General features: G+C 42.4%; 2 protein-coding genes across 3 annotated transcripts in view; one reads left to right on the top strand and one right to left on the bottom strand.

The window, feature by feature from the left end:
* Positions 1-6,559, top strand: part of vps8 (VPS8 subunit of CORVET complex) — a 101,157-nt gene extending 94,598 nt beyond the window's left edge. For both annotated transcript variants that reach the window (XM_064327533.1, XM_064327532.1), the window contains exon 46: positions 6,369-6,559. In XM_064327533.1, coding sequence (XP_064183603.1) covers positions 6,369-6,512 — 144 coding nt within the window. In that variant the 3' untranslated portion in view covers positions 6,513-6,559. The remainder of the gene's footprint in view (positions 1-6,368) is intronic.
* Positions 6,560-6,562: 3 nt separating this feature from the next.
* tra2b (transformer 2 beta homolog) overlaps positions 6,563-21,964 on the bottom strand; it is a 174,793-nt gene continuing 159,391 nt past the window's right edge. Inside the window, exon 6 of the mRNA XM_064327539.1 lies at positions 6,563-6,656. Coding sequence (XP_064183609.1) covers positions 6,578-6,656 — 79 coding nt within the window. The 3' untranslated portion in view covers positions 6,563-6,577. The remainder of the gene's footprint in view (positions 6,657-21,964) is intronic.

The raw sequence follows: 21,964 nt of genomic DNA, 5'->3' as shown, positions 1-21,964 counted from the left end.
AAAGAGCTTTCATCAAAGTAAATAGCATGAATAGGATTATTAGAGCTTAGAGCCTTTCATGCCAGTCATGTGATGTATGTACAGTACAAATGAATTTTGTAAAGCGCAGCATTGTATTTGCTTTTGAAGCAGAACATTTTGCGGACGTGTTTGCAAAACTGAAATTACTGTACGGGGACCGCTACAGAGCTTTCTTACTAGCAAGATATGAATACACATGGTATTTAACCTTGCTTATCATATGGTTGGTCACAGATAACATTCCTTAAATCCTTAAAGGATTTTCTTTCTTTTTGTTTTTACCTTTTTCCCATTTTTATGAACTAATTCCACCATGCTGATGGAGCTTTGGTCACCCAGAGAACCGCTCCACTCTGCTGTGCAATACAGTCTAATGTGGCCACACAAACGAGCCTTGAAATTCCTTCTAAATGTGGTTTTCCACCGAATAAAAGCTCGATTAGCATATGCAAATGTATTTAATGGATAACTGTGAGCGGTTGTTGCTCCAAACTGTAATAAAAATGTTCCTTTGATTCACGTTTTGCACTGTAGAAATACTTCCTTACTTGTACTGTGCCAGACAGTATTAATGCACATGAGGGGGGGGGGGGGAGGGGGGGTTGTTAGAGTTGTTTACGACAGCGCGTTTCTCTGCTTGCCGTAGTTTTCACTGAGAACAATGTATGTTTCCACTAGAAAAGTAGTTTGTTGACTGAAACACCAAATGCCTGGTAATACGCTGATGGAAAATTATGTAAATGAAGGTCCCCTTCAGGCTGTGCTGGTCTTATTTTGAGGGAGGTTATTTTATGGCCATTTCAAGGCTTGTTTGTGTGGCCCCACTAGACTGCATTGTGAAACAGAGTGGAGTGGCTCTCTGGGCAAGCAGAGCTCCACGAAGAATGATGCGACGAAATGATTATCATTACCGATCAGCATGGCGGAAACAGTTTGGAAAAATGGGTTCAAATCGAAAAAACTGCCTTTGTGTTTCAGATTTTTCCTGAGAGGTTGTCCATCATCCTTTTGAAAAAAAATGAATGCCTCTCATAACTCTCATCTGATTGGCCATGTCTGGATTTGATGCCTGTGAGCTACAGTGTAGCACCAGCTTTATGAGTCTGAACCGGCATGTAAATGTTGTGTGGTTTTCTTTTGACATTTTAGAAGCTAAAAACACTGGGAAAGTTTACAGAACCGAAACTGCACAGTTGCATAAGTTTCCTGTTCCAGCGATGAGAACCGCCGTTGAGGCCCCGTTGGATAGGTTATTTGGGTTATTTTTGTTTCATCCTCGTGAAGAATGGAGAAATAAGTATTTGATATAGTGAAAATGGCACATTGCTAAATCTTCGACTCTGGCAACCAGCTCTAAAGATAAGGAATGGCTAAGAGCGAAGCGGTGCACTCTCACTTAAATAGTACAGTCTTATTCCCAAGAGAGAGAGAGAATGTGGGCGAGTGAGCGGAAGCTTGCGGAAGCTTGTGCCTGCAGAAGCGAATTTGCCTTGAGATAAGGGGCAAGAGGATCCAAGAAAACGCAAATCCCCCACAAACATCGAAAGGAGATTTAAACGTGTTGCCAGAGCTTTATTTAGAGTGAACCTTGAGCAAATTGTGAAGGGCCATTCATTGCGCGGGGTTAGCAGAGAACTATAGAAGCTATAGACGCTAACTGGCTGCCCTTTCCTCTGCAGGGTACTCCTACTATAAGCTCTGAATAATCGGCCTATTGTTATTTTCCCTGGGATGTGCAGTTTTCACTCTCACTCCCCACTTACTGAAATATATTCATTTATTTTGTTCTCCACAGTAGTCCTTGAAACTGCCTAGACAGGAAGACCAGACCGTGACAATTTAGCGTTTTTGTGTTTTAGATGGCAATAATTATTTATTGGATTCATTGTTTTAATCTCAATATTATGTGGGAGGGGACTTGGATGACTAAATAGATAGTAGAGTGTTTTTGAGGGCTAGTTCAATTATTACAATTTGTATTCAAGAGTACGATTTGGTGATGCACAACCATTGATCTGATAGATCTCTCTGAACCGATACAGGTGACTCATTTTGATTCCGGTTGCCATGACATTAGCATTTTAACAGAGAATCTGAGCAGGTGTTTACAGGTTTCTTGACATGTTTGAATGTGCTGCTAGATAGTAAAAACTGGAGTATTTTAATTAAGTGAGTTCCTGAAGTAAAATGAAGAAGTAGCACAATAGTTGTGTCCAAAATGAAAGGCCATTCACCCTAACTTTGGTTTTGTTTTTCCATATATAGCTGCTTAGTGTTTGATTCCAGCCTGGGGAGACGTATGCAGACAGTCATAAGATCAGTGTGTTCCCCTCTCCCCTCCTTAGCCACTTTCACACACACAGCAGATAGCGCTGCTGTTTTAACTGAGGCTGCATGTGTGAAAGGCTTTTTAGAGCACAGCTTCATTTCCCGTCTGCTTCGCTGCTTCCTCCCCTCTAATTGACACACAGAAAATGAAAGTAGGAAGCACCATTTTTGACTGCTGATTTGATGGGTTTTATTAACTGTTTTGTGTAAGCACAGAAACATTCAGAGTGCCTTTCAGAGTATTACACAGAAAACTGTGGAGTTCTTTATGAGCCACAGCCCATTTTATCTGTGTGTGGGAGGAGAGTGAATGCAGAATATTGTAAAATGGTACTTTTTAAATGTTAATATTTGTACCTTTCAAAATGAATAAGTTATTGTACAAAAATAAAACTCTGAATCACACAGAACGTCACATATCTGTTTTCCGGTTAGCCTTTTGGTAACAAATCGGGTGTTTTCCCCTTGTCAGTGTCTGTGTAACTGTGTGCAGTACTCCTTTGCTATGCTGGATGAAAGGGAAGTTTGGGCTTGCAAGTACATGCTGTGTGTTACACACTGGCTCCACCCCTCTGTTGCCCCACCCCTTTGCCCCCCCCCCCCCCGTGTTTGAAAAGAACAGGTGGGGAATGAAGTCAGCTGACGAGAGCTTGAGGGACTTGCTGTTTGTACTCTATTCTGCTACATTTCACTTTACGTGAATTTCTACCATTTCAGAATGTCGTTTTTTGTGGCAGTTATTGCATGAATTTAAAAAGGCAGTATCATAAAACAGACTTCTTAAAAATGACCTTCGACCCTTGTCAAAAACGACGTAAATACCTGGCCTTAAATGTGCATTAGAGAGGCAAAAGCAGAATTTCTTAAAACCCACCCCGTTCCTTGGCTTCAGGCGGCTTGCAGGCAAGGAAAAGAGAGGCGCGTTCAGGCTGCAGATGGAGCCGCAGCCTCTCTCTGTTCTCCTCCCCTCCGGTTCGTGTGTCCGTGCTAGCGAGGTCTTTTTTTTTTTAATTCCAGGTAGAGGCCTGTGGCTTTCCAGACATCAGTGATAACTTAATTGCCTTTGTAGCTACAAAGGCGGGACAGAGAGAGGCACTGAGAGCGTTCTCGGCGGGGATGCGCTTTCATCAGGCCCGGGGCTGAGTGCGCTTATCTTCCAGCCGTCTTCTGGACGCGGCGGCCCTGGGAGAGATGCTGATTCCCGGGCAAAGAGAATTTAATTAGGTTTATGGGACAAAAAAAGCGAAAAGGCAATTCCGCCAGCCGAGCCCAGCGGACCTGCCGCGATTAATTAATACGTCCCGATCTGAGGCCCAGTTCTCCGGGATTTTAATTAAAATGTAAATTCATTCAGAGGGAAAAAAATAAATCAATAAAAATCAGAGGGAATTCTCAGCTGGGCGTTGAGAGAGGTTTGCTGTGCAGTGAGAAAAAGCTGCGTTGGAGAGAGGGGTTAGGGTGCAGTGTGCGTAGAGAGGTTAGGCAGGGAGAGGGGTTAGGTGCAAAGTGTGCAGTGTGTGAGAGAGAGGGGTTAGGGTGCAGTGTGGTGTGAGAGAGAGGGGTTAGGGTGCAGTGTGGTGGAGAGAGAGGGTTAGGTGCAGTGTGTGTGAGAGAGAAAGGGGTTAGGGTGCAGTGTGCGAAAGAGGGTTGGTGCAGTGGTTAAGAGAGAGGGGTTAGGGTGCAGTGTGTGTGTGAGAGAGAGGGGTTAGGGTGCAGTGTGTGTGAGAGAGAGAGGGGTTAGGGTGCAGTGTGCATGTGAGAGAGAGAAGGGGTTAGGGTGCAGTGTGCGTATGAGAGAGAGGGGTTAGGGTGCAGTGTGCGTATAAGAGAGAGGGGTTAGGGTGCAGTGTGTGTGTGAGAGAGAGAGGGGTTAGGGTGCAGTGTGCGTATGAGAGAGAGGGGTTAGGGTGCAGTGTGCATGGGAGAGAGAGGTTTCCCCTCTCATTCAATCTGTGTCTGTCCTCTCAGTGAGTTCCTCCAACTAAACAAGACATTCATTTCTTCACAGATGAACTCGGTCGTCTATTGCAATATTGAATTTCATCAAGTAATAGCTGGGGGCGCTTATGCAGTGATGACCTATGGAGTCATGATGAGATATGTCTCCCCAGCCCCAGCAGGACAAAGCACATAGTTCTTGTTCCTCTGCGTGATTCCAGTTATAGATGGCCAGTCACATTGCACAGACTCAAACTAGCGAGGGCTCGGCCTGTACAGACTCCGCCCCCGGGGAGTGCCTGTGCTGTGGCAGCACGCCCTGCGACAGCACAGGAGGCCTGTGAGAGCCGTCCTCTCGTCGTTCAGCACAGTCTCGTTCCCTCACGAAGGCGTAAGTCCCGCGGGTCTGTGAGGCTGTCCTGACTGTGCTGTGCTCGAGATGTGCTTTGCACTGCAATAGTGAGCAACTCCTCCCTGTGGAAAGTGGTCAGATAGCAAAATCACACTTTATAATGCTGACAAATAAAAAAAACAGGGCTCAGAATAACAGGCCTGACACCAATGAATGAAAGAGCTTCCAATTCCCCCCCCCCCTTTGAAGTACTGACTACTGTACTGTTCTTACGGCAATGTTCTTGCTGAGTAAAGAACTTTTGTATCTTGTGCGTGCGAGAGAGTGCTAGTCGTTTGAACATGGACCAGAGACCAAGTTTATCGCTTAAGATATAAGATAAGATATACTTTTTATTGAACCCCGTGGGGTAATTTGTCCTCTGCATTTGACCCATCCTAGTTACTTAGGAGCAGTGGGCAGCCACAGTGCAGCGCCCGGAGACCAACTCCAGTTCTGAGGCCAGTGCCTTGGTCAACTGCAGGGCAACTGCAGGAGTGCACCTAACACGCATGTCTGTGAGTGTGGGAGGAAACCGGAGTAGCCGGAGTAAACCCATGCGAACATACTTGAGGAATTCTGCCACTTTGGTTCGTTCTGGTTGCTCGGCGATTTGTGGTCACATGCTCTCATCACATGGGGCATACAGCACGTGACTGGGAGCTCAGACCCAGTTTTTTAAGAGCCCGATATCCCGTCAACCCATTTCCCAAAATAGAGAAGAGGTATGTAAACAAGTAGAATGAGAGGATGTCAAATGACAAGGCGTGAAGTGACAAGGAGAGGAAAGAGGGAAGATGAATGACTGTCACTGAAGGAGGAAGAGAGAACCTCCCGTTAGATTTACTGTGATAGGACGGAGGAAGGCATGACTCATTCCAAGCCCTACAAGTCGATTTAACAGAGTTACAAACATTCTGACACATGTCTCTCAGCTTAGAAGTAGTTAGGAGGAACTCTACCTCTGGGCTGTTTTCTGCATTATTATAATACATTTTTATTGCAACTGATGTATGTGCAGGCACAGATCTGGTAGTAAGTGTTTGATGTGTGCTGCACACTGTCTATTCTGGCACTGACCTCTGTCCTCCCTGTTTTACCCTCTGGAGTTACTGTTCAGAGACCATCGCTCTCACTGTGAAGCACAATCTCCCTTTAGAGATCAGTGTTCTCACTATGAAGCACAATCTTCCTTTAGAGATCAGTGCTCTCACTGTGAAGCACAATCTCCCTTTAGAGATCAGCGCTCTCACTGTGAAGCACAATCTCCCTTTAGAGATCAGCGCTCTCACTGTGAAGCACAATCTCCCTTTAGAGATCAGCGCTCTCACTGTGAAGCACAATCTCCCTTTAGAGATCAGCGCTCTCACTGTGAAGCACAATCTCCATTTAGAGATCAGCACTCTCACTGTGAAGCACAATCTCCCTTTAGAGATCAGTGCTCCCGTGCACAACTCCTTAGATGCTCACGGAAGCACAATCTCCCTTTAGAGATCAGCCTCTCACTGTGAAGCACAATCTCCCTTTAGAGATCAGTGCTCTCACTGTGAAGCACAATCTCCCTTTAGAGATCAGTGCTCTCACTGTGAAGCACAATCTCCCTTTAGAGATCAGCGCTCTCACTGTGAAGCACAATGTTAGCTGGTTAACAGTGTCATTGGTTTCTCTGTTTTACTTCTTTTTTTTCCAGTTGGCGATCTTCAGCGAATTGTCCCATTCTCGTGGCAACGAGAAGTCCAGCCTCCTGAACCCCTCACAGCCCAGCTCCGGGAGCATTTTCCACAGCGAAAACTTCCAGCTCAAACTCTCCCCTCCTCCGCTGATTGAGGAGTAGAGACCCTGTCCTGCATTGTTACATTGCTAATAAACCACTCATCTTTATATGTGTTGCACAGTCTTTTATCTTTTATTCTCTTTCAATGTAAGATTTAAATTAACGAATACAGGAGTGACCCCCCCCCCCCCACCACCACCACCACAAAAGTAAATAAATTAAAATGATTAAGTTGTCATTTTCAAACAAAATGTATTTTTGTGATCGAACTGGCTCAAATGGGCTCATCACATTGTGTGGCCTTCCATTGACTATGAACTGCATGAACTTCATACTTCCTGTGAGCTGCAAATAATACACACTATGAACTATATATTCATACTTGTGTTCAGCTGCTGTATATACAGTATATATACTATGAACATATTCTTATAATTTGAGCTGCGTATACATACTGTGCACTACATATTCCTGCTGTGTTCGTACTGCGCAGTATGAACTAATGCTTACTCAGCAGTTTCATTTCCTTTCACTGCATGTGGTCATACAGTAGTTGTTGGATTCATCATATTCACTTCAATTTTTAGCTTTAGGTTGACTGGTCACGGAAGTGTAGTCTTTATGATGATTGAGTGAGTGAGTACTAAATGAGGAGTTTGTCCTCACCATACTGCTCTCTTACCTCACGTTTTTCGAGGTTTCATGAGTTCAGACCACTTGTCAGTGGCCCAAGGTTCAGCTATGAAAGAGAGTATGCGGACATTCTCTGTGTTTCCATCCCTGGCTGTCAGCCAGTTTTCATTTTCGTAGGATTATGATCGACTGTCAACTTGGCAGATATACTTGTCTCTCAAAGCACAGGTAAAGCAAAGAGTGCTACAGAATTGATTTCCCTTATTTTTGCCCAAATGCCTAACTGCAGCATTCTCGTTCACAAGTGTATTTTCCAGACGCTGACTGCTTATTTTTAAAAAAGCTTATTTTAAGCTCTGCACTCCAGTGAAACCAAGATAGCTTCCTCGCCGGGCAGCTGTGCATCCGCTGACACATGAAAATCACAAGTGCCTGATTCAACAGAGGAGCCGATGGTGGGCATTCAGGCACAGGACGGCAAACTGAAATCCTTACCCTTACATACAAGCTTGCGTTTAAATGTGTAGAAATATACTAAATAAGTACCGGCAGCACATTTTTATGCATCACACCACGATGCCCCAGGCCACGGTCCTCATTCACGCGATCCAATCTGGGCTGTGGGATGCATCGCTGCTCCAGGTGGGAGCTCCATTGCACTGACTAATGTTTGTTAGTTCACTCGTCCAATTAAAATCCACCAGAGCAGATTGTTTGAACCTCATTACACAGTGAATAACTGTAATATTGCAGTAATTACCATATAAAAAATCTAGCTAACCTGGTTCCAAGAGGCTAATGTTCATAGTTTTTATCTCAGGCATGATGGTTATTGTCTTTGGTAAAGTTCCAACAGTAACTTCATCAAAAATCCTATGTATCCCAATGAGTCTAAAGCATAGAAACACAGCTCATACAACCGGTGGGAAACTGAAGGCCGATTGAATGCATATAAACGTAGATCAAGCAAGAGTCCTCAAGTGGCAGAATGACCATGCTTATAACCTTTCTAAAATAGTTCAACTAAATAATCAAAGGGCAATTACACCCTATATCATTTTGTTTAGCTGTAAACGTGTTTGCATGCCTACTTTGTAATGAAACATTTTAATTCATGCCATTATTTCAACATTTCCGGAATAATATCTTTTTATCAGAAAAAAATTAAAATCGTCTTGGTGCTGCCCTCTGACATTTTAAAAATGCTTTCTGCATTCCACTCTGGCCCCGCCGCAATTGTGGTATCTGAGTATGTCTTTGGAGATGTTACTACATCATGTAGATGTCAATGAAGATGTCCAGTCAGAAAATTGTTGCTACCCACAAATTTGTCAACCTTTGGCTAGATTGGTTTCGGCCAACGCTTTTAAAACTGGATAAACATGGTGGCCTGTTCATAAACTCATTACCTTACATCACAGGCATTTAGCAGATGCTCTTATCCAGAGCGAATTTTTACGCAGCATTTACATTGCATTCATTTATATAGCTGGGTATACACTGTAGTATGCAGGTTAAGTACCTTGCTGAAGAGTACAACGGCAGTGTCCTACCTGTGTGTTGAACCTGTGACCGTTAGGTTACAAGACTAGCTCCTTACTTATTATACTACACTGCTGCCCATATTACATCTAATATTCCACCTAAACAGTCAACTAAAATATGTTTCTGAAAAGGCAAAAAATAGGCCATGTAATTTCCTAATCCTGGTTCATATTTGATCTGCATCGCCTTCTTTGACAGTTTGATCCAAGTTTCATGAGCCTGCACTGTACAAATAATTTACATATTGAATACTTTATGCGAATCATATGAACGCACCTACTCCACCCACCCCAGGACAGCTTTTTTAGAACTGTGTAGTAGGCGGAGCCAGGCTGAAACAGTGAGTGCAGTTACTCTATTAATTGCAGTTTTAGAATTGTGAAATACTAAAGACCCTTAGTTAATAGGACTCTGATTCTAATAGCAAGTAGATTTTTGGATATATATGCCGACCCTTTGCTCACCACTGCCCACTCTAACACCCCCATGTCCACGCTTGCCTCAGAAACACTCAGCCATGTTCTGAAACAACCTTTGCCTTACCCTGCTTTTTTCTCTAGCCACCCTCAGAGCCATCAGAAAGACCCCATTGAAGGTAGCCATTTTTAGCAGCCATTGTGTTTTCTTCCTGTGTGAATGAGGATTGTTCTCTTAACAATGGGCTATTTCAGATTCTGCAGAGTTGGGAAGAGGAGTTTGGAAGCAGTGTCCAACAATGGTCCTCAGTTGCCTGTCTGCCAGTCTGTTCTGTGACTTCCTGCCCGTGATACAGGAGGATCGTACCAGGGTTAGTGTAGATTCCTGACCCTGATACAGGAGGATAGTACCAGGATTAATGTAGATTCCTGACCCTGATACAGGAGGGTAGTACCAGGGTCAGTGTAGATCCCTGCCCCTGATGCAGGAGGATAGTACCAGGGTTAGATTCCTGCCCCTGATACAGGAGGATAGTAGCAATGTTAGTGTAGATTCCTGCCCCTGATACAGGAGGATAGTACCAGGGTTAGTGTAGATTCCTGCCCCTGATACAGGAGGATAGTACCAGGGTTAGTGTAGATTCCTGACCCTGATACAGGAGGATAGTGCCAGGGTTAGTGTAGATTCCTGCCCCTGATACAGGAGAATAGTACCAGGGTTAGATTCCTGCCCCTGATACAGGAGGATAGTGCCAGGGTTAGTGTAGATTCCTGCCCCTGATACAGGAGGATAGTACCAGGATTAGTGTAGATTCCTGACCCTGATGCAGGAGGATAGTACCAGGGTTAGTGTAGATTCCTGCCCCTGATACAGGAGGATAGTACCAGGGTTAGTGTAGATTCCTGACCCTGATACAGGAGGATAGTACCAGGGTTAGTGTAGATTCCTGACCCTGATACAGGAGGATAGTACCAGGGTTAGTGTAGATTCCTGCCCCTGATACAGGAGGATAGTACCAGGGTTAGTGTAGATTCCTGACCCTGATACAGGAGGATAGTATCAGGGGTAGAAAAGATTCCTGCCCCTGATTTGTCATTAGGGACTAGCAAGTTGTTTCTTGATATAAACAAACAATCCTGTTCCCTTGTTATATGTAACTGAAAAGTCATACACTGTGAGTCCAGAAAGTGGAAGTAACATTTTGATATTCTTAGCAGCAACCAGTGGAATTAGCTTGAATAGCTGCCTTCAATTAGAGTCCGAGCTACACAAGACCATGATTCATCAGGATAAATAAAGGACTATTTGTTTGACCGAAGCACATAATGGAAAACTGATGACCTCACCTCACATCAATGTCAACCCGATCAGCCTGAGTCATACTTTTATGAGTCTGACAAGTGAAGCTAAAGAGCTCTAATGTCTTCATGGTTACATTGGTAAAAAGATAAACAAAAAATGGCTGGTTTGGGTTAGGTCCTAGGCTTCATTTAAGGAGTTCTGACTGTGGATCACCGAGCTGCTGACAGCTTTGATGTGAGGTGTAAAAATGAAAGCCATTTCGGGCTGAGCTCCTGAGGACGTCCCTCTGAACTGTCCCTTTGGGAAGCAGGAGGCACATTGAAAATAAAGAGCCTTTACACGAGGTAAGGGGTTCCCAAACCCGACGTCATCCCCACAGCGTCCCCTCACAGCCATTTCAGGGTGTCTACAATGGAGAGCAGAAGAGGGCTTTGAAGAGAGCCCCTTTCCCCTCCGCTCGTCCTACTGAAACGCATAATCTGGCCACGGTGGAGGAGAGTGTATTAATCGTAATCCATGAGGGAGCTTGCCTGCGGAGGTGCCCATTCACATGGTAATATTCGAGGGTTGATGCAGAGAGGCTGGAGAGAGAATGAGACTGAGTCGTGTCAGAAATAGTGGCATTGTCCGGGCAACCATCCGTCGGTCTCCATCCATCGCGTCTGCGGCACCATTTAAACGCCAATTACTCCACCCGCTCGCCCTCGCTGCTTTGTAGGAAGCCGGTCCTATTCATGCGCTAATTACTGTGGCACACTTCCTCTCCCTGTGTCAACACCTCCCGCTCTCCCCGCTGCTGGATTTCCATCCACTGAAAAGAGCCCCATAGCTAAGTGTGTGCTCGGGGGGGAGAGACCTTTCAGGATTCAATTGGGTAGTCAGCAGGCCGTCTTTGATGGTAAAATGTGCAGGAACAAAAAAAAAAAACACCTTTCATCCTGGGGAAAATAAATTATTTTATTAATGTCAGAGGAACAGGATGCAGACTTTCCTCCATTTTCATTAGTTCATTCATTCATTCATTCCCTCCAATTCATCATCACCATTCTCTTCTTTATGGTTAGCCGGACCACGTACAATGCCAGCCGCCATGTTGCTTCTGTTATCCATAATCACTGTTCTTACCTTTGTGGAAATCTTTTATCACGTTCAAAGATCGTCTGGTATTATTTTGCAAAGTATTCTTTAGAGCAGTGCTCATGACAGCATGGCGCTATGGAAAGATGAAGTCAGAAGGAAAGGCTATTCAGCATCTTCAGCACCTTCATTTCATGGTTACTCAGAAAGGTGCTAGACATGCGCTGCATTAGCATTCTTTAAAAAGGCTCCCCTTCGTTCTGTCCTTGTATCTCCTTTTGACCTGGAAGGGGCTTACTGGTTGCCATAGCGAGGACCGCTCAATTTGGATAATTAGCAAGGGATGGTAATGTGATCCATCCTCATCCTCACAAGAAAAACGTAATGCTTAAAAGAAGCATATTAATTCAAAGAGTCAATACAAATCCGTGATCTTTTTAGTTGACTCTGAATAACTTTGGTTCACGCTTTCATGAAATATTCTAAAGGATGGGCTTTCCTAGAGACTAACAGGTGGCATGTTGTCTGCAGTAACATTAACATTTGTGCATCTGATGGAGATGAGTTACATTGTATTCATTTGTTCTGACTACACCAGATGGTGCATATTTATGGTGGCCCTTGATGCTTGGACATAGAAGGGCTAATGGTGGTGTATTTTCAATAAAAATCAAAACAAATTGTAACATGCATTCTTTGGAAAATACAAAATGTAATTCTTTCAGTATGTTCTCTACTGTTCATTATCAAATCACGGCGACATGTAATTACAGTCCAATTTTATCCCATTGAAAAACTGTCAGGGTCAGTCAAGGACCTACGAGACTGTTCAGTGACAAGGACAAATAAAATAATCAATTGGAATGAGGAATATTTTTGACCAATTTTGGCCTTCCTTACTAGGAATGAACGCAAGAAAAGCAAAAAACAAGCAATTAGAATGCACTCCCTGTCTTCATCTCATTATTTAATTACAGAATACCTTTCACATGTGAGGCACATTACAGTTATGAGAATCCTGAATAGCCAATAGGTAAAATATTGTCACTTCTACCCATCTACCCATCTGGGCATCCTAGGTGGAAAGTCCCATTATGTGTTGCAGGTGTGAATCGGTGACTGATGGAAACAATTTGGTTGTGCAACCTAAATAAAGTGATCTAATTTCAGAACAATTAATTACAGTTACTCCAGGTAATCAATTAAAACCTTATCTGTAATTTGAAAGAGTAAAAGCAGACTAACTTATTAGACCAAAATGAAAATACACTCACTTTTTTTTAACACAAGCCAATAAAATTTGCACTATTCTTGAACCCTTTTGACTACAGGCATAATCCTGGTCTCTTCGGGAAGGTAACCCTTTTCCAAGAGTTATAATTCCTCTAATAAGTACTGAACCAAAGTAACAGAAGCTCGAACACAGTGGAAGTGGATGTTTTCCCCCTCAAAAACTTTTACTTGAACAGATAGAGGCTTTTGGTTGTGCCTAGTCAGATTAGAAACACAACTGAACTACAGCCATAACATTAGAGAGATCCTGGTTCAAATGTGATGATGATACCACCACACATTTGTATTCTGCATTGTTTTTCTGTCATTAGAGCTATGTCTATGTGGATTTCAAGGCCATTTGGAGACCCCAAAAGGACATGTGGTGACCAATGATATTATGGGTCTTTAGAGGTGTTAAATACTATATATTGTATACCATATGCTCTGGTGGTAAGTGTGCTGAAATTAGGTCCCTTTTCCCCTACCCGTCACCCTCCCCTTCCCTTTCTGTCTCCCACTCCAGTAACCTCTACTTGCTCCCTCCTTGCCACCTCTGGCAGCACCAAGTCTGGAAATTTCTATTTCTATTTTTATAAAAAATTACTACATTAGTTACCTAGTTTACTAATTCATCAATTGAGGTCCATTGATTGAAGTTTTAGTTAAATACCCCACCCCAATCAACAAGCCAAACACACCCCACAATTTCACATGCAACATTTATTACTGATTATAATTTATATTTATATTGAACAGTAATAAAAAATATTTTGAGAATGTATTTAGATGCTCACTGATATAAAATAGGATCAAGTTAAAAATGTTGTCTGCAGTGACTTCAAGGCTGTATTCACTGTCCTCAGAAATATTCACTCAGGCAAGTCATTTTTCCCAAGGCCTCCAAATGGCGAATCTTCTCTTACAATTACATTTTTGCTGTAAAACCTTATTAGGTAAAAAGTCTCAAGAGCTTCTTTTCCGGTACAGATTTTTTAACGGTTTTTTTATGTTCTCAGCATGCATACTGAAAAAGTTACGGTTTGTTTACACAGAAGAAACAATCTGTGTCCCTTGCTTGCACACAGCAGGTCCCATTGGCTATACTGAGGGACTGCCTGGCCAGTATAGGTCAGACTAGTACCTTGTAGGTGGGCTCATCTTGTTCCAGAGAGCATGTATACACCGGAGTAACATTTTGTATGTGTACAGACAGTACTGCTGGCATGTATGCAATGACTAAAAGAACAACAATGACAGTCCCTCTGGAGAATTGAACAATGGACATTCTATCGATGTTTCTCTGAGTCAACACGTTTTTGGGACTAAAAACTAATATCGATTTTGTTTGCTGGACCTTTGATAAAAATACTGACTTTACTGTCATTTGTATTTTCTGTGTAATTCCAAAATACGTAGAAAGTGAGGACCCTCCAAGGCTGTTTGGCCTCCCCACGTTACAAAATGAAGACATTGGCGCTGGGAAATCATTTATAGACATAAATCCATTTTAACATCTTTTAACATCATCGAACAGTATTTTGTGACCAGAAAATTTCATTGTAAAAAATGGAATGAATGCAAGCAAGCCCACACTGACCCGACTTAAGGGGTTAAGTAAACACACGTGAACTTAAATTGGGATGTCAGTTTGAAATATAAAACATTTTTTATATTTTAGATTACTCAATAAAACAAGCCGCATTTCATCTTCTTCTTCCCTGAGGTTACAGTAAGATTGACTGAGTTTTTGTGGCCTTTTTTTGATAAGTCAACAGCAAGCATTGTTGACATTATACCTTAATCTACGTTTCTCTGTTGGTTCCAATGCATTTCATACAGAAGGTCTTTCAGTGGCGTGCATTCTGGGCTGTATATTCTTTATAATGTGCAATGTCTGCGTGTTCAAGAAAAAAAAAAGCCAAAAACAGTGTTTTGGTTGAAAAAATGTTTTGCCTCAAAATGTGTTTAAAAATGTATGGCCCCATCAGTACTTCAGTTTTCTGCTGTAAATTCAAGGCTGTTGAAAACCTAGGACACCAGGTCACCTCTTCAATTCTGCAATATAATTGATGCCCTTGGAGAACCCTTTTGAAATGCAGTAAAAAGTGAAGAAATATGTTTTGTGACAGAAGCGCTCTGGTTTTGCTTTCAAGGAACCAACCTGAAGTGCTGTTTACTCATCTATAGTGGAAGAAGCACTTGAAATAAATGTTTTGAGAAGGGCACAAAGGGATTTTGAAGGGCAGCACAAATAGCTTTCCTATACCTCCTGTCTTTATAGTCTCTTTCTATTTCAGATATGAGGTTGTAAGTGGCTGTGGTCTCCCTGGCACACACTGAATGTTTGATTTGATCAAAGGAGCAGTAAAGCAATCCTGAGCATAGCAAAACTTTGCGCAGAACACTGAGCTCGCAGTGAGCTTTGCTCACAATAAATAGCTCTCCAATCCGAGGAGGTTAAGGAGCGATAAGTTAAAGGGGCTTTTAAAGCTGACCTCTCCACGGAAGCGCTTTCTGGTACCTGGCTTTCTTGTGAACAGAGACAGTATTTGGACATGCCATCACTTTGTGTGAAGGTTTCATTGTTTTCACTTGCAGTCAAATATTGTCAGGAGATGAAAATTCCCCCTTTTTCATGATGCAATTTTCAGAGTTTTGGGGAAACACTAACTATATTCTATTGCCACCAATGAGAGAATACATATCCTGCGAATGTGTGTGTTCTTCTTCTTTTGTTTGTTTCAAGTTTACAGCTCCCAGCTCCATGCCCGAATACCGAGGTGAGTTACAGTGATCCACTTTGCTTTCTCTGTGTCACACACAGTGATGGCATTGCAGGCCTCTATAGTGAGTTCCTCGGCACTTTTGGCAAATGTTTAAGCAGTGCCTTGGTTTTTATGTAAATAAAAAAAGAATGCATACGCTAGTCTCCTAAATCCATTTATATAAGTTATGTTTAAAGGTCAACCATAAGTGGAGTGTTATTATTAACCAGTTACTGTTGATGTTGAAATAAGTCCACATTTCTTGGATACTGCAACTTTAAATGTAACAAAGTCATTGTCCCTTGATCCTTGCAGTATCTTGTTTACATATTTATCACAGGTGGTTAAACCAACTATAACACACCAAAACTCATAGTTCAGACTTCAACCCAAACAATAAAATGTTTGTATGTCAAGGTAAAATTTCTCATGCAGGCCAACAGTGAGGTTCTTCACAGAAAAAAGGGTTAAATAATTCACAGGATACAGTAGGGGGCTGAAAACCCTGCTAATATTGTTTGTTTCTGCTGCACGTGGGGGTCTATCACCACTTAAAGCTTGGAGAGGCACACCATGACTGACAGAAACACATTTTTTTTTTATTATCAACTTGTGATAACATCTGTAGTCTTATTTTGAAAATCTCATATTATATAACATAAACTGTTGGAATTCACTGATGTCTTCATAATCATGTTCAATGATGTAAATGTTGTGGATGCCTGAAATCCTCATGGTGTTCATGATTACGAGTGTCACTTCTAGTGTAGAAGTCCGCTATTATCTTATTACATGTCATTTACGTCACAGTGTAAAGGGCATCAATTCAACCCAGAATCTAAAAGGTAAAAATAAGGGATAATCTCAAAAATACTGTGAGAAAAAAATTCAGAATGGCAAGTCATCTCCAATTTATTCCTTCTTTTCCAATTGTTTCTTTCCTTCATTCTGTGTATTTCCTTCTGACTGAGTTATCTGAAGAGCATGGGCCCACCACCACATTGCTGGCAGCTCTGTATTAAATCAGAGTTGCACCATCTTCTTTGAAGTAAATGGCAGTTGTGGCTCACATATGCCACAGAGTTCAAAGGCTGGAGACGGTTCAAAGTCACCTTTGAAGCAAACGTGCATATGTGAAAATGACCTAATAAATGCCCTTTTCTGAACTTTGCTTTAATAGCAGCACAGCAATGCAGCAGCAATGTATGCATAAATAAGTAATAATGATGCATTAATGATAACATGCAAGGTCTCGCATTGGGCATGAGAGAGGTGTATGTAGAAAAACATCAAGTGATCTTTCCTCCTACGTTTGTGTGGTATTGCAGCTATACGGTGGTCAGGCATTGGGAGGGTCATCAAGCACAAAAAATAGACTGCAAATCCCTAAACGGCCAATGACCAGGGATTACTGTACATTCAGAGTAGTCAATAAAAGCTGTAGTCAGGGCAACCTTCAAAAAACACAGCCCCCTCCCCCCCTCCAAACAGGATGTAGAATGAATATTTGAGAGTCTGGACAGCGCCCAGGGTGATGGCATAAGATCCAGAAAGGACAAAAAACACATCTCCCACAGTGGCAGGCCAAGCACAGCCCTCTGTATAATTGTTTAAAAGGGGCTTAATGGCGATTCCTCCATCCCCAGGGGCTGAATTGTGACAATTAAGGGATTTATTTGGGCTAATTGGGATTATAAATAGCCTTTTAAAATGATAGAACACTGTGGAGGTCCTGGCTTCAGATTACACAGTCTGTAGAGATTGTCCTTTTGTCCATATGGCTCTATTTGGCAGGCTGACTGTGCATTTCTCTCTCTCTCTCTCTCTCTCTGTCTCTCTCTCTCTCTATTTATGTTAACCTGTAGCAGTTCTATTCCTTGCCTATTTGAAAATTGGAATATTAAAACAGGAAGAGTGTAAAAATAAACAACAGAATGAAGAGTCAGCAAATGGGGCTCAAACACAGCACTTCTATGTTATGTTCGTGGCGAAAAATCCTAGCCATTCTTTGTGCAAAATGTTTCTTTCATCATAATCTTATACTATTATCAAAGTAACTGGGCTTAAATTTTGCCCAGTATATTTTTAGTTTGAGAAGCAAAGGGGTTTTCATGTTAAGCAGGTTATCTTCCCTTGGGGGGATCATAAGAGGAAATGAGAGTCTATAAGACCCTACTGTTTAATATTAATTTGTGTATTTTTGTAGTATCATCATGATATATCAATTAAGCAATACATCATCATGTAAATATTGAAGTGGCGTACTGGGCTTCACACCCTAACTAATATTGTGTTTATAAAATAAGTTGTATGCTCATCTATCTAGTTCCTGCTTATCACAAATCTTGTAATTACACATTAATTACAAATTAAATCATGCATCACACAGTTGTTACACACTCGCTCACACAAGCACATGTAAGGGTCACGTATGGTCTTTTCCCTCTATCTTTGCCCACCACTATGTTATAGAAAAAGATGAATGTGGGTATCACTCATATCACTCATATGGACGGCGTGTAGCACAGTGGGTAAGGAACTGGGCTTGTAACCGAAAGGTCGCAGGTTCGATTCCCGGGTAGGACACTGCCGTTGTACCCTTGAGCAAGGTACTTAACCGAAATTGCTTCAGTATATATCCAGCTGTATAAATGGATACAATGTAAAATGCTATGTAAAAGTTGTGTAAGTCGCTCTGGATAAGAGCGTCTGCTAAATGCCTGTAATGTAATGTAATGTAATATCAGGGTGAGAACATCGAAACTGTTAGAAGAAGGTCAGAAGGACCTAGCGGATGATTAAGGGGGCTAGAAAGGGCCCTGGCATGGGCTAGAGCTCTCAGTGACAGCCTTTCTCTCCTTGCGCAGGCTCACTGGTGAATAAACCGCCTGTTTGAAACATTTTCTGCCGCTGCTTCCTCGAAATTTGACTTGGGGTCTTGGAGCCCAGTATTCATGAGGCGTAATTATGTGAATGTGCAGTTATGTCTGAATCATGCACAATGAAAACCCTCTAATCTATTTCATCCGGGAGTTCATGGGGACCTGTTTAGGACACGACAGATTATGTAATGCAGCGCATGAAATATTCATAAATGTGAATTCCAATCCCCAGTGCCTTTAGTGAAAGACAAAATGCATTGTGTTTGACTTTCATACTGGAAAAAAAGGCTTGATGGAACAAAAACATAATTACACCATTGAAGATGTTCTTGGAATGCAATTTAGTTTTCATTAGAAAAGAAGGTTAAAGCTAATTAATTGCAGCTTTGTTTCCCATATGCCACATGTACCCTATGGGTCAATAAAAGAGGTTTAAAGGTGTGATTTATGTTTTGTGTTTTTTCACATTATTTCAGCTTTGCATCTTTTCAGCTACAGTTCTGTGTGCCGTGAAGGACATTAGACACAGATCTTTCTGACAACCTGCCAGCTTTCCGGAGGATTCTAGAGGCAACTCCGAAGCAGCTTGTTCAGTGCCATTATGTTTCCAGTATGCTGTACATATGAAATTTTTTTATAGAATGTATTCATAATTGTAATTGATTGTACTAGTACTTCCTTCTTGAACACAGTGGTCTCAGGTTGTATTTTCCATAGGAAAAGGTAAATATTAAGCATATTTTTTAAAAAATGAATAATCAGGTGACGTATACATACACTATATGACCAAAAGTATGTGGACACCCCTTGGCCTGGGGTTGATTTTCATGGTTTGGGCTAGGCCTCTTAGTTCCAGTAAGGGAAAATCTTAATGCAATGACATTCTACACAATTCTGTGCTTGCAACTTTGTGGCAAGTTTGGGAAAGACCATTTCCTGTTTCAGCTTGACAATGCCCCAGGGCACACAGCGAAGTCCATATAGAAATGGTTTTGTTGAGAACAGTGCGGAAGAACTTAAGTGGCCTGCACATAGCCCTGATCTCAACAACATCCAACACCTTTGGGATCAGTTGGGAAGCCAAACGTGAGCCAGGCCTAATCGCCCAATCAGTGCCCAACCTCAGTAATGCTCTTCTGGCTCAATGGAAGCAGATCCCTGCAGCAATGCTCCAACATCTAGTATAAAGCCTTCCCAGAAGAGTGGAGGTTGTCATGACAGCAAAGGGTGGATCAACTCCATGTTAATGCCTATACTTTTAGATGATATGCTGGATGATATGCTGGGCATGTAGTGTAAAACCCCTGAAGGCATAACTTTGCTGTACAAGCTGTTTTGCAGTTGCCTTAAATATATCTTCTTGCTTTAGACAGTAAACCTCAGATTGCCCTATACTTGCCATTGCAAAGTTGGTAGCTTGTCAGAAACATCATTAAAAAATATTTAAAAATAAACATATTTAGAAAATGCTACCCCTCCCACAGGAAATATTAACAAGATTTAGGATCCTTGAATCTATGTGTAGGGATGCCAAGGCAGTTGGTAAACACTATTGCAAAGGTGGTTACGGACCAGAAAAAGGAGTTTTAACAGTGCAATCACATGCAGTGCGTGCCACAGGTTAGCAGGGTTCACCTCTGAGTTGAAGGTGTAGTGAACATGTACCCATGGACTGGCCAATCAGGATCTGTTTCAAGGCTTGTATTCACTCTGCCTCACCTGTGTGTCAATAACACTAACTTCTCTCTGCCTCACCTGTGTGTCAGTAACAGTGGCTTCTCTCTGCCTCACCTGTGTGTCAGAAACAGTGGCTTCTCTCTGCCTCACCTGTGTATCAGAAACAGTGGCTTCTCTCTGCCTCACCTGTGTGTCAGAAACAGTGGCTTCTCTCTGCCTCACCTGTGTGTCAGAAACAGTGGCTTCTCTCTGCCTCACCTGTGTGTCAGAAACAGTGGCTTCTCTCTGCCTCACCTGTGTGTCAGAAACAGTGGCTTCTCTCTTGTCGTGCTGGGATAGAGAGGCAGTAGAATGTGAGCCCTGATTGGCTGATTAGCATTTGATTCCAGACTGCAGTGTTCTGGAGGAGGGGCTGTGAACAGGAATCGATCGCCACTTTGCAGTATGGAAATGGCAATATCAATTCCCCCACTCCTGAAGATGAATCACGCACACTGGAAGTTCCTCTTGAAGCGATCATCAAAGACAAGAATATAACTATACGGCAGAGACAAAAAGCTCATCTTGTGAGAGAGGTCTTCTCTTAGTCTCCGGTTCGCATTTTGCACTCTGTCGTTCACCTTCGAGAACACAAGAAACAGCGGTGAAGCTGCTGTAACCATGCCAACCACAAATCTAGAGTCACCCCTGCCTGCTCTTCATGAACTCATTCATAATAAGGGTTTCCTGTTCTAAACAGCGAGTGCAGTTTTGTGGGATGCAGTTTTTATTTCTTCTTTTCATTTGTATTTATTTATACACAAATATAAGTGTTCAAAAATGACAAAAACACAATGTTGGGCCCAACTCAGTCAGTCTGATTTTCAGTGATGTCATGTCCTGCTGAGTAAAGTAAAAATGCGAGCCCATACCCTGCCACGCTCAGGCTGTCATTGCGGAAATAAAGTTCACTGTCATGCGTGAATAATTTGTATCAAACCAACAGAAATTATTCATAAGGTTTATTGTGGAACACATGAGCACTCCTCTAAAGATGCTATACTGAAAACATGTTTTTACCTTCCTGGTTATTATGACAGTTTCATTTATTCAACTGTGAAAATGTATTCATCAACATGTTTACATTACCTGTTAGGGAACCGACCCGAATTGCTTAATGACTGTAATGGTAACAGCTGCCAGCTCAAGTCAGTAAATATAGCAAATGACGCTGATTTATTACAAAAGAAAGAAAACAAACCTTTGATAGTTTTGGATAAGTTTATAAGAAAATAAGGGTAATAAATGTAACACAAGTTCATATGAAAGAGGCTGTAATACAGTATGTCGAGAGGTGATGACATTATGATGTAAGCGTGTGCAGCGTTATACATTGTTATAAAATTGTGCCTGAAAATGGGTGCTTCCACAGGCAAAACAGCGCGTCAGTTCCTTTGCTGGGGCGTGGATTGGCCCTGTCTCCTTTAGGGCAACGTGTAATGTTCCAGAACACCAGCGGGGGGGGTGGGGGGTGGGGGGGGGTTAAACTCAGACTGAGAACGTGGTGCCCAGGACCTGTGCTCAGCAGCCGATGGGTTTGTGCTCGAGTTCTGATAACCACAGTGAAAAGTGACACCATCAGTGTTGAGGTCGCGTGACAAACGAAGTGCTTTTTGGTGAGCGTCAGCGAGTTTCACAAAGTCCCGCGCTGTTCGATGAAGCATGGCAGTGCGATTCGCTGCGCCCGCGTTTGCTTCTCTTTCACAGTCTCTGCTGACTCAGTTACAGCTTGTGCTCTAACATTCAATACAGTCTCTTTCTCTCCATTCAGATAAGAAGGACAGGTCACAGGTCCATTTCAGGGTCAGCACTAGCCAAAGCACTGATTTCACCGTGGCTTTGGTCCAGCCCATCGTCTTTAACAGTACTAAACACTGTGGCCCTCAACATAAGGCCTTTG

The sequence above is a fragment of the Anguilla rostrata genome, chromosome 3, assembly GCF_018555375.3.
Source record: "Anguilla rostrata isolate EN2019 chromosome 3, ASM1855537v3, whole genome shotgun sequence".
In the NCBI taxonomy this organism is placed as follows: Eukaryota; Metazoa; Chordata; class Actinopteri; order Anguilliformes; family Anguillidae; genus Anguilla; species Anguilla rostrata.
Note: the sequence above shows the minus strand (reverse complement) of the source record. Positions and strands in the feature narration are given on the sequence as shown.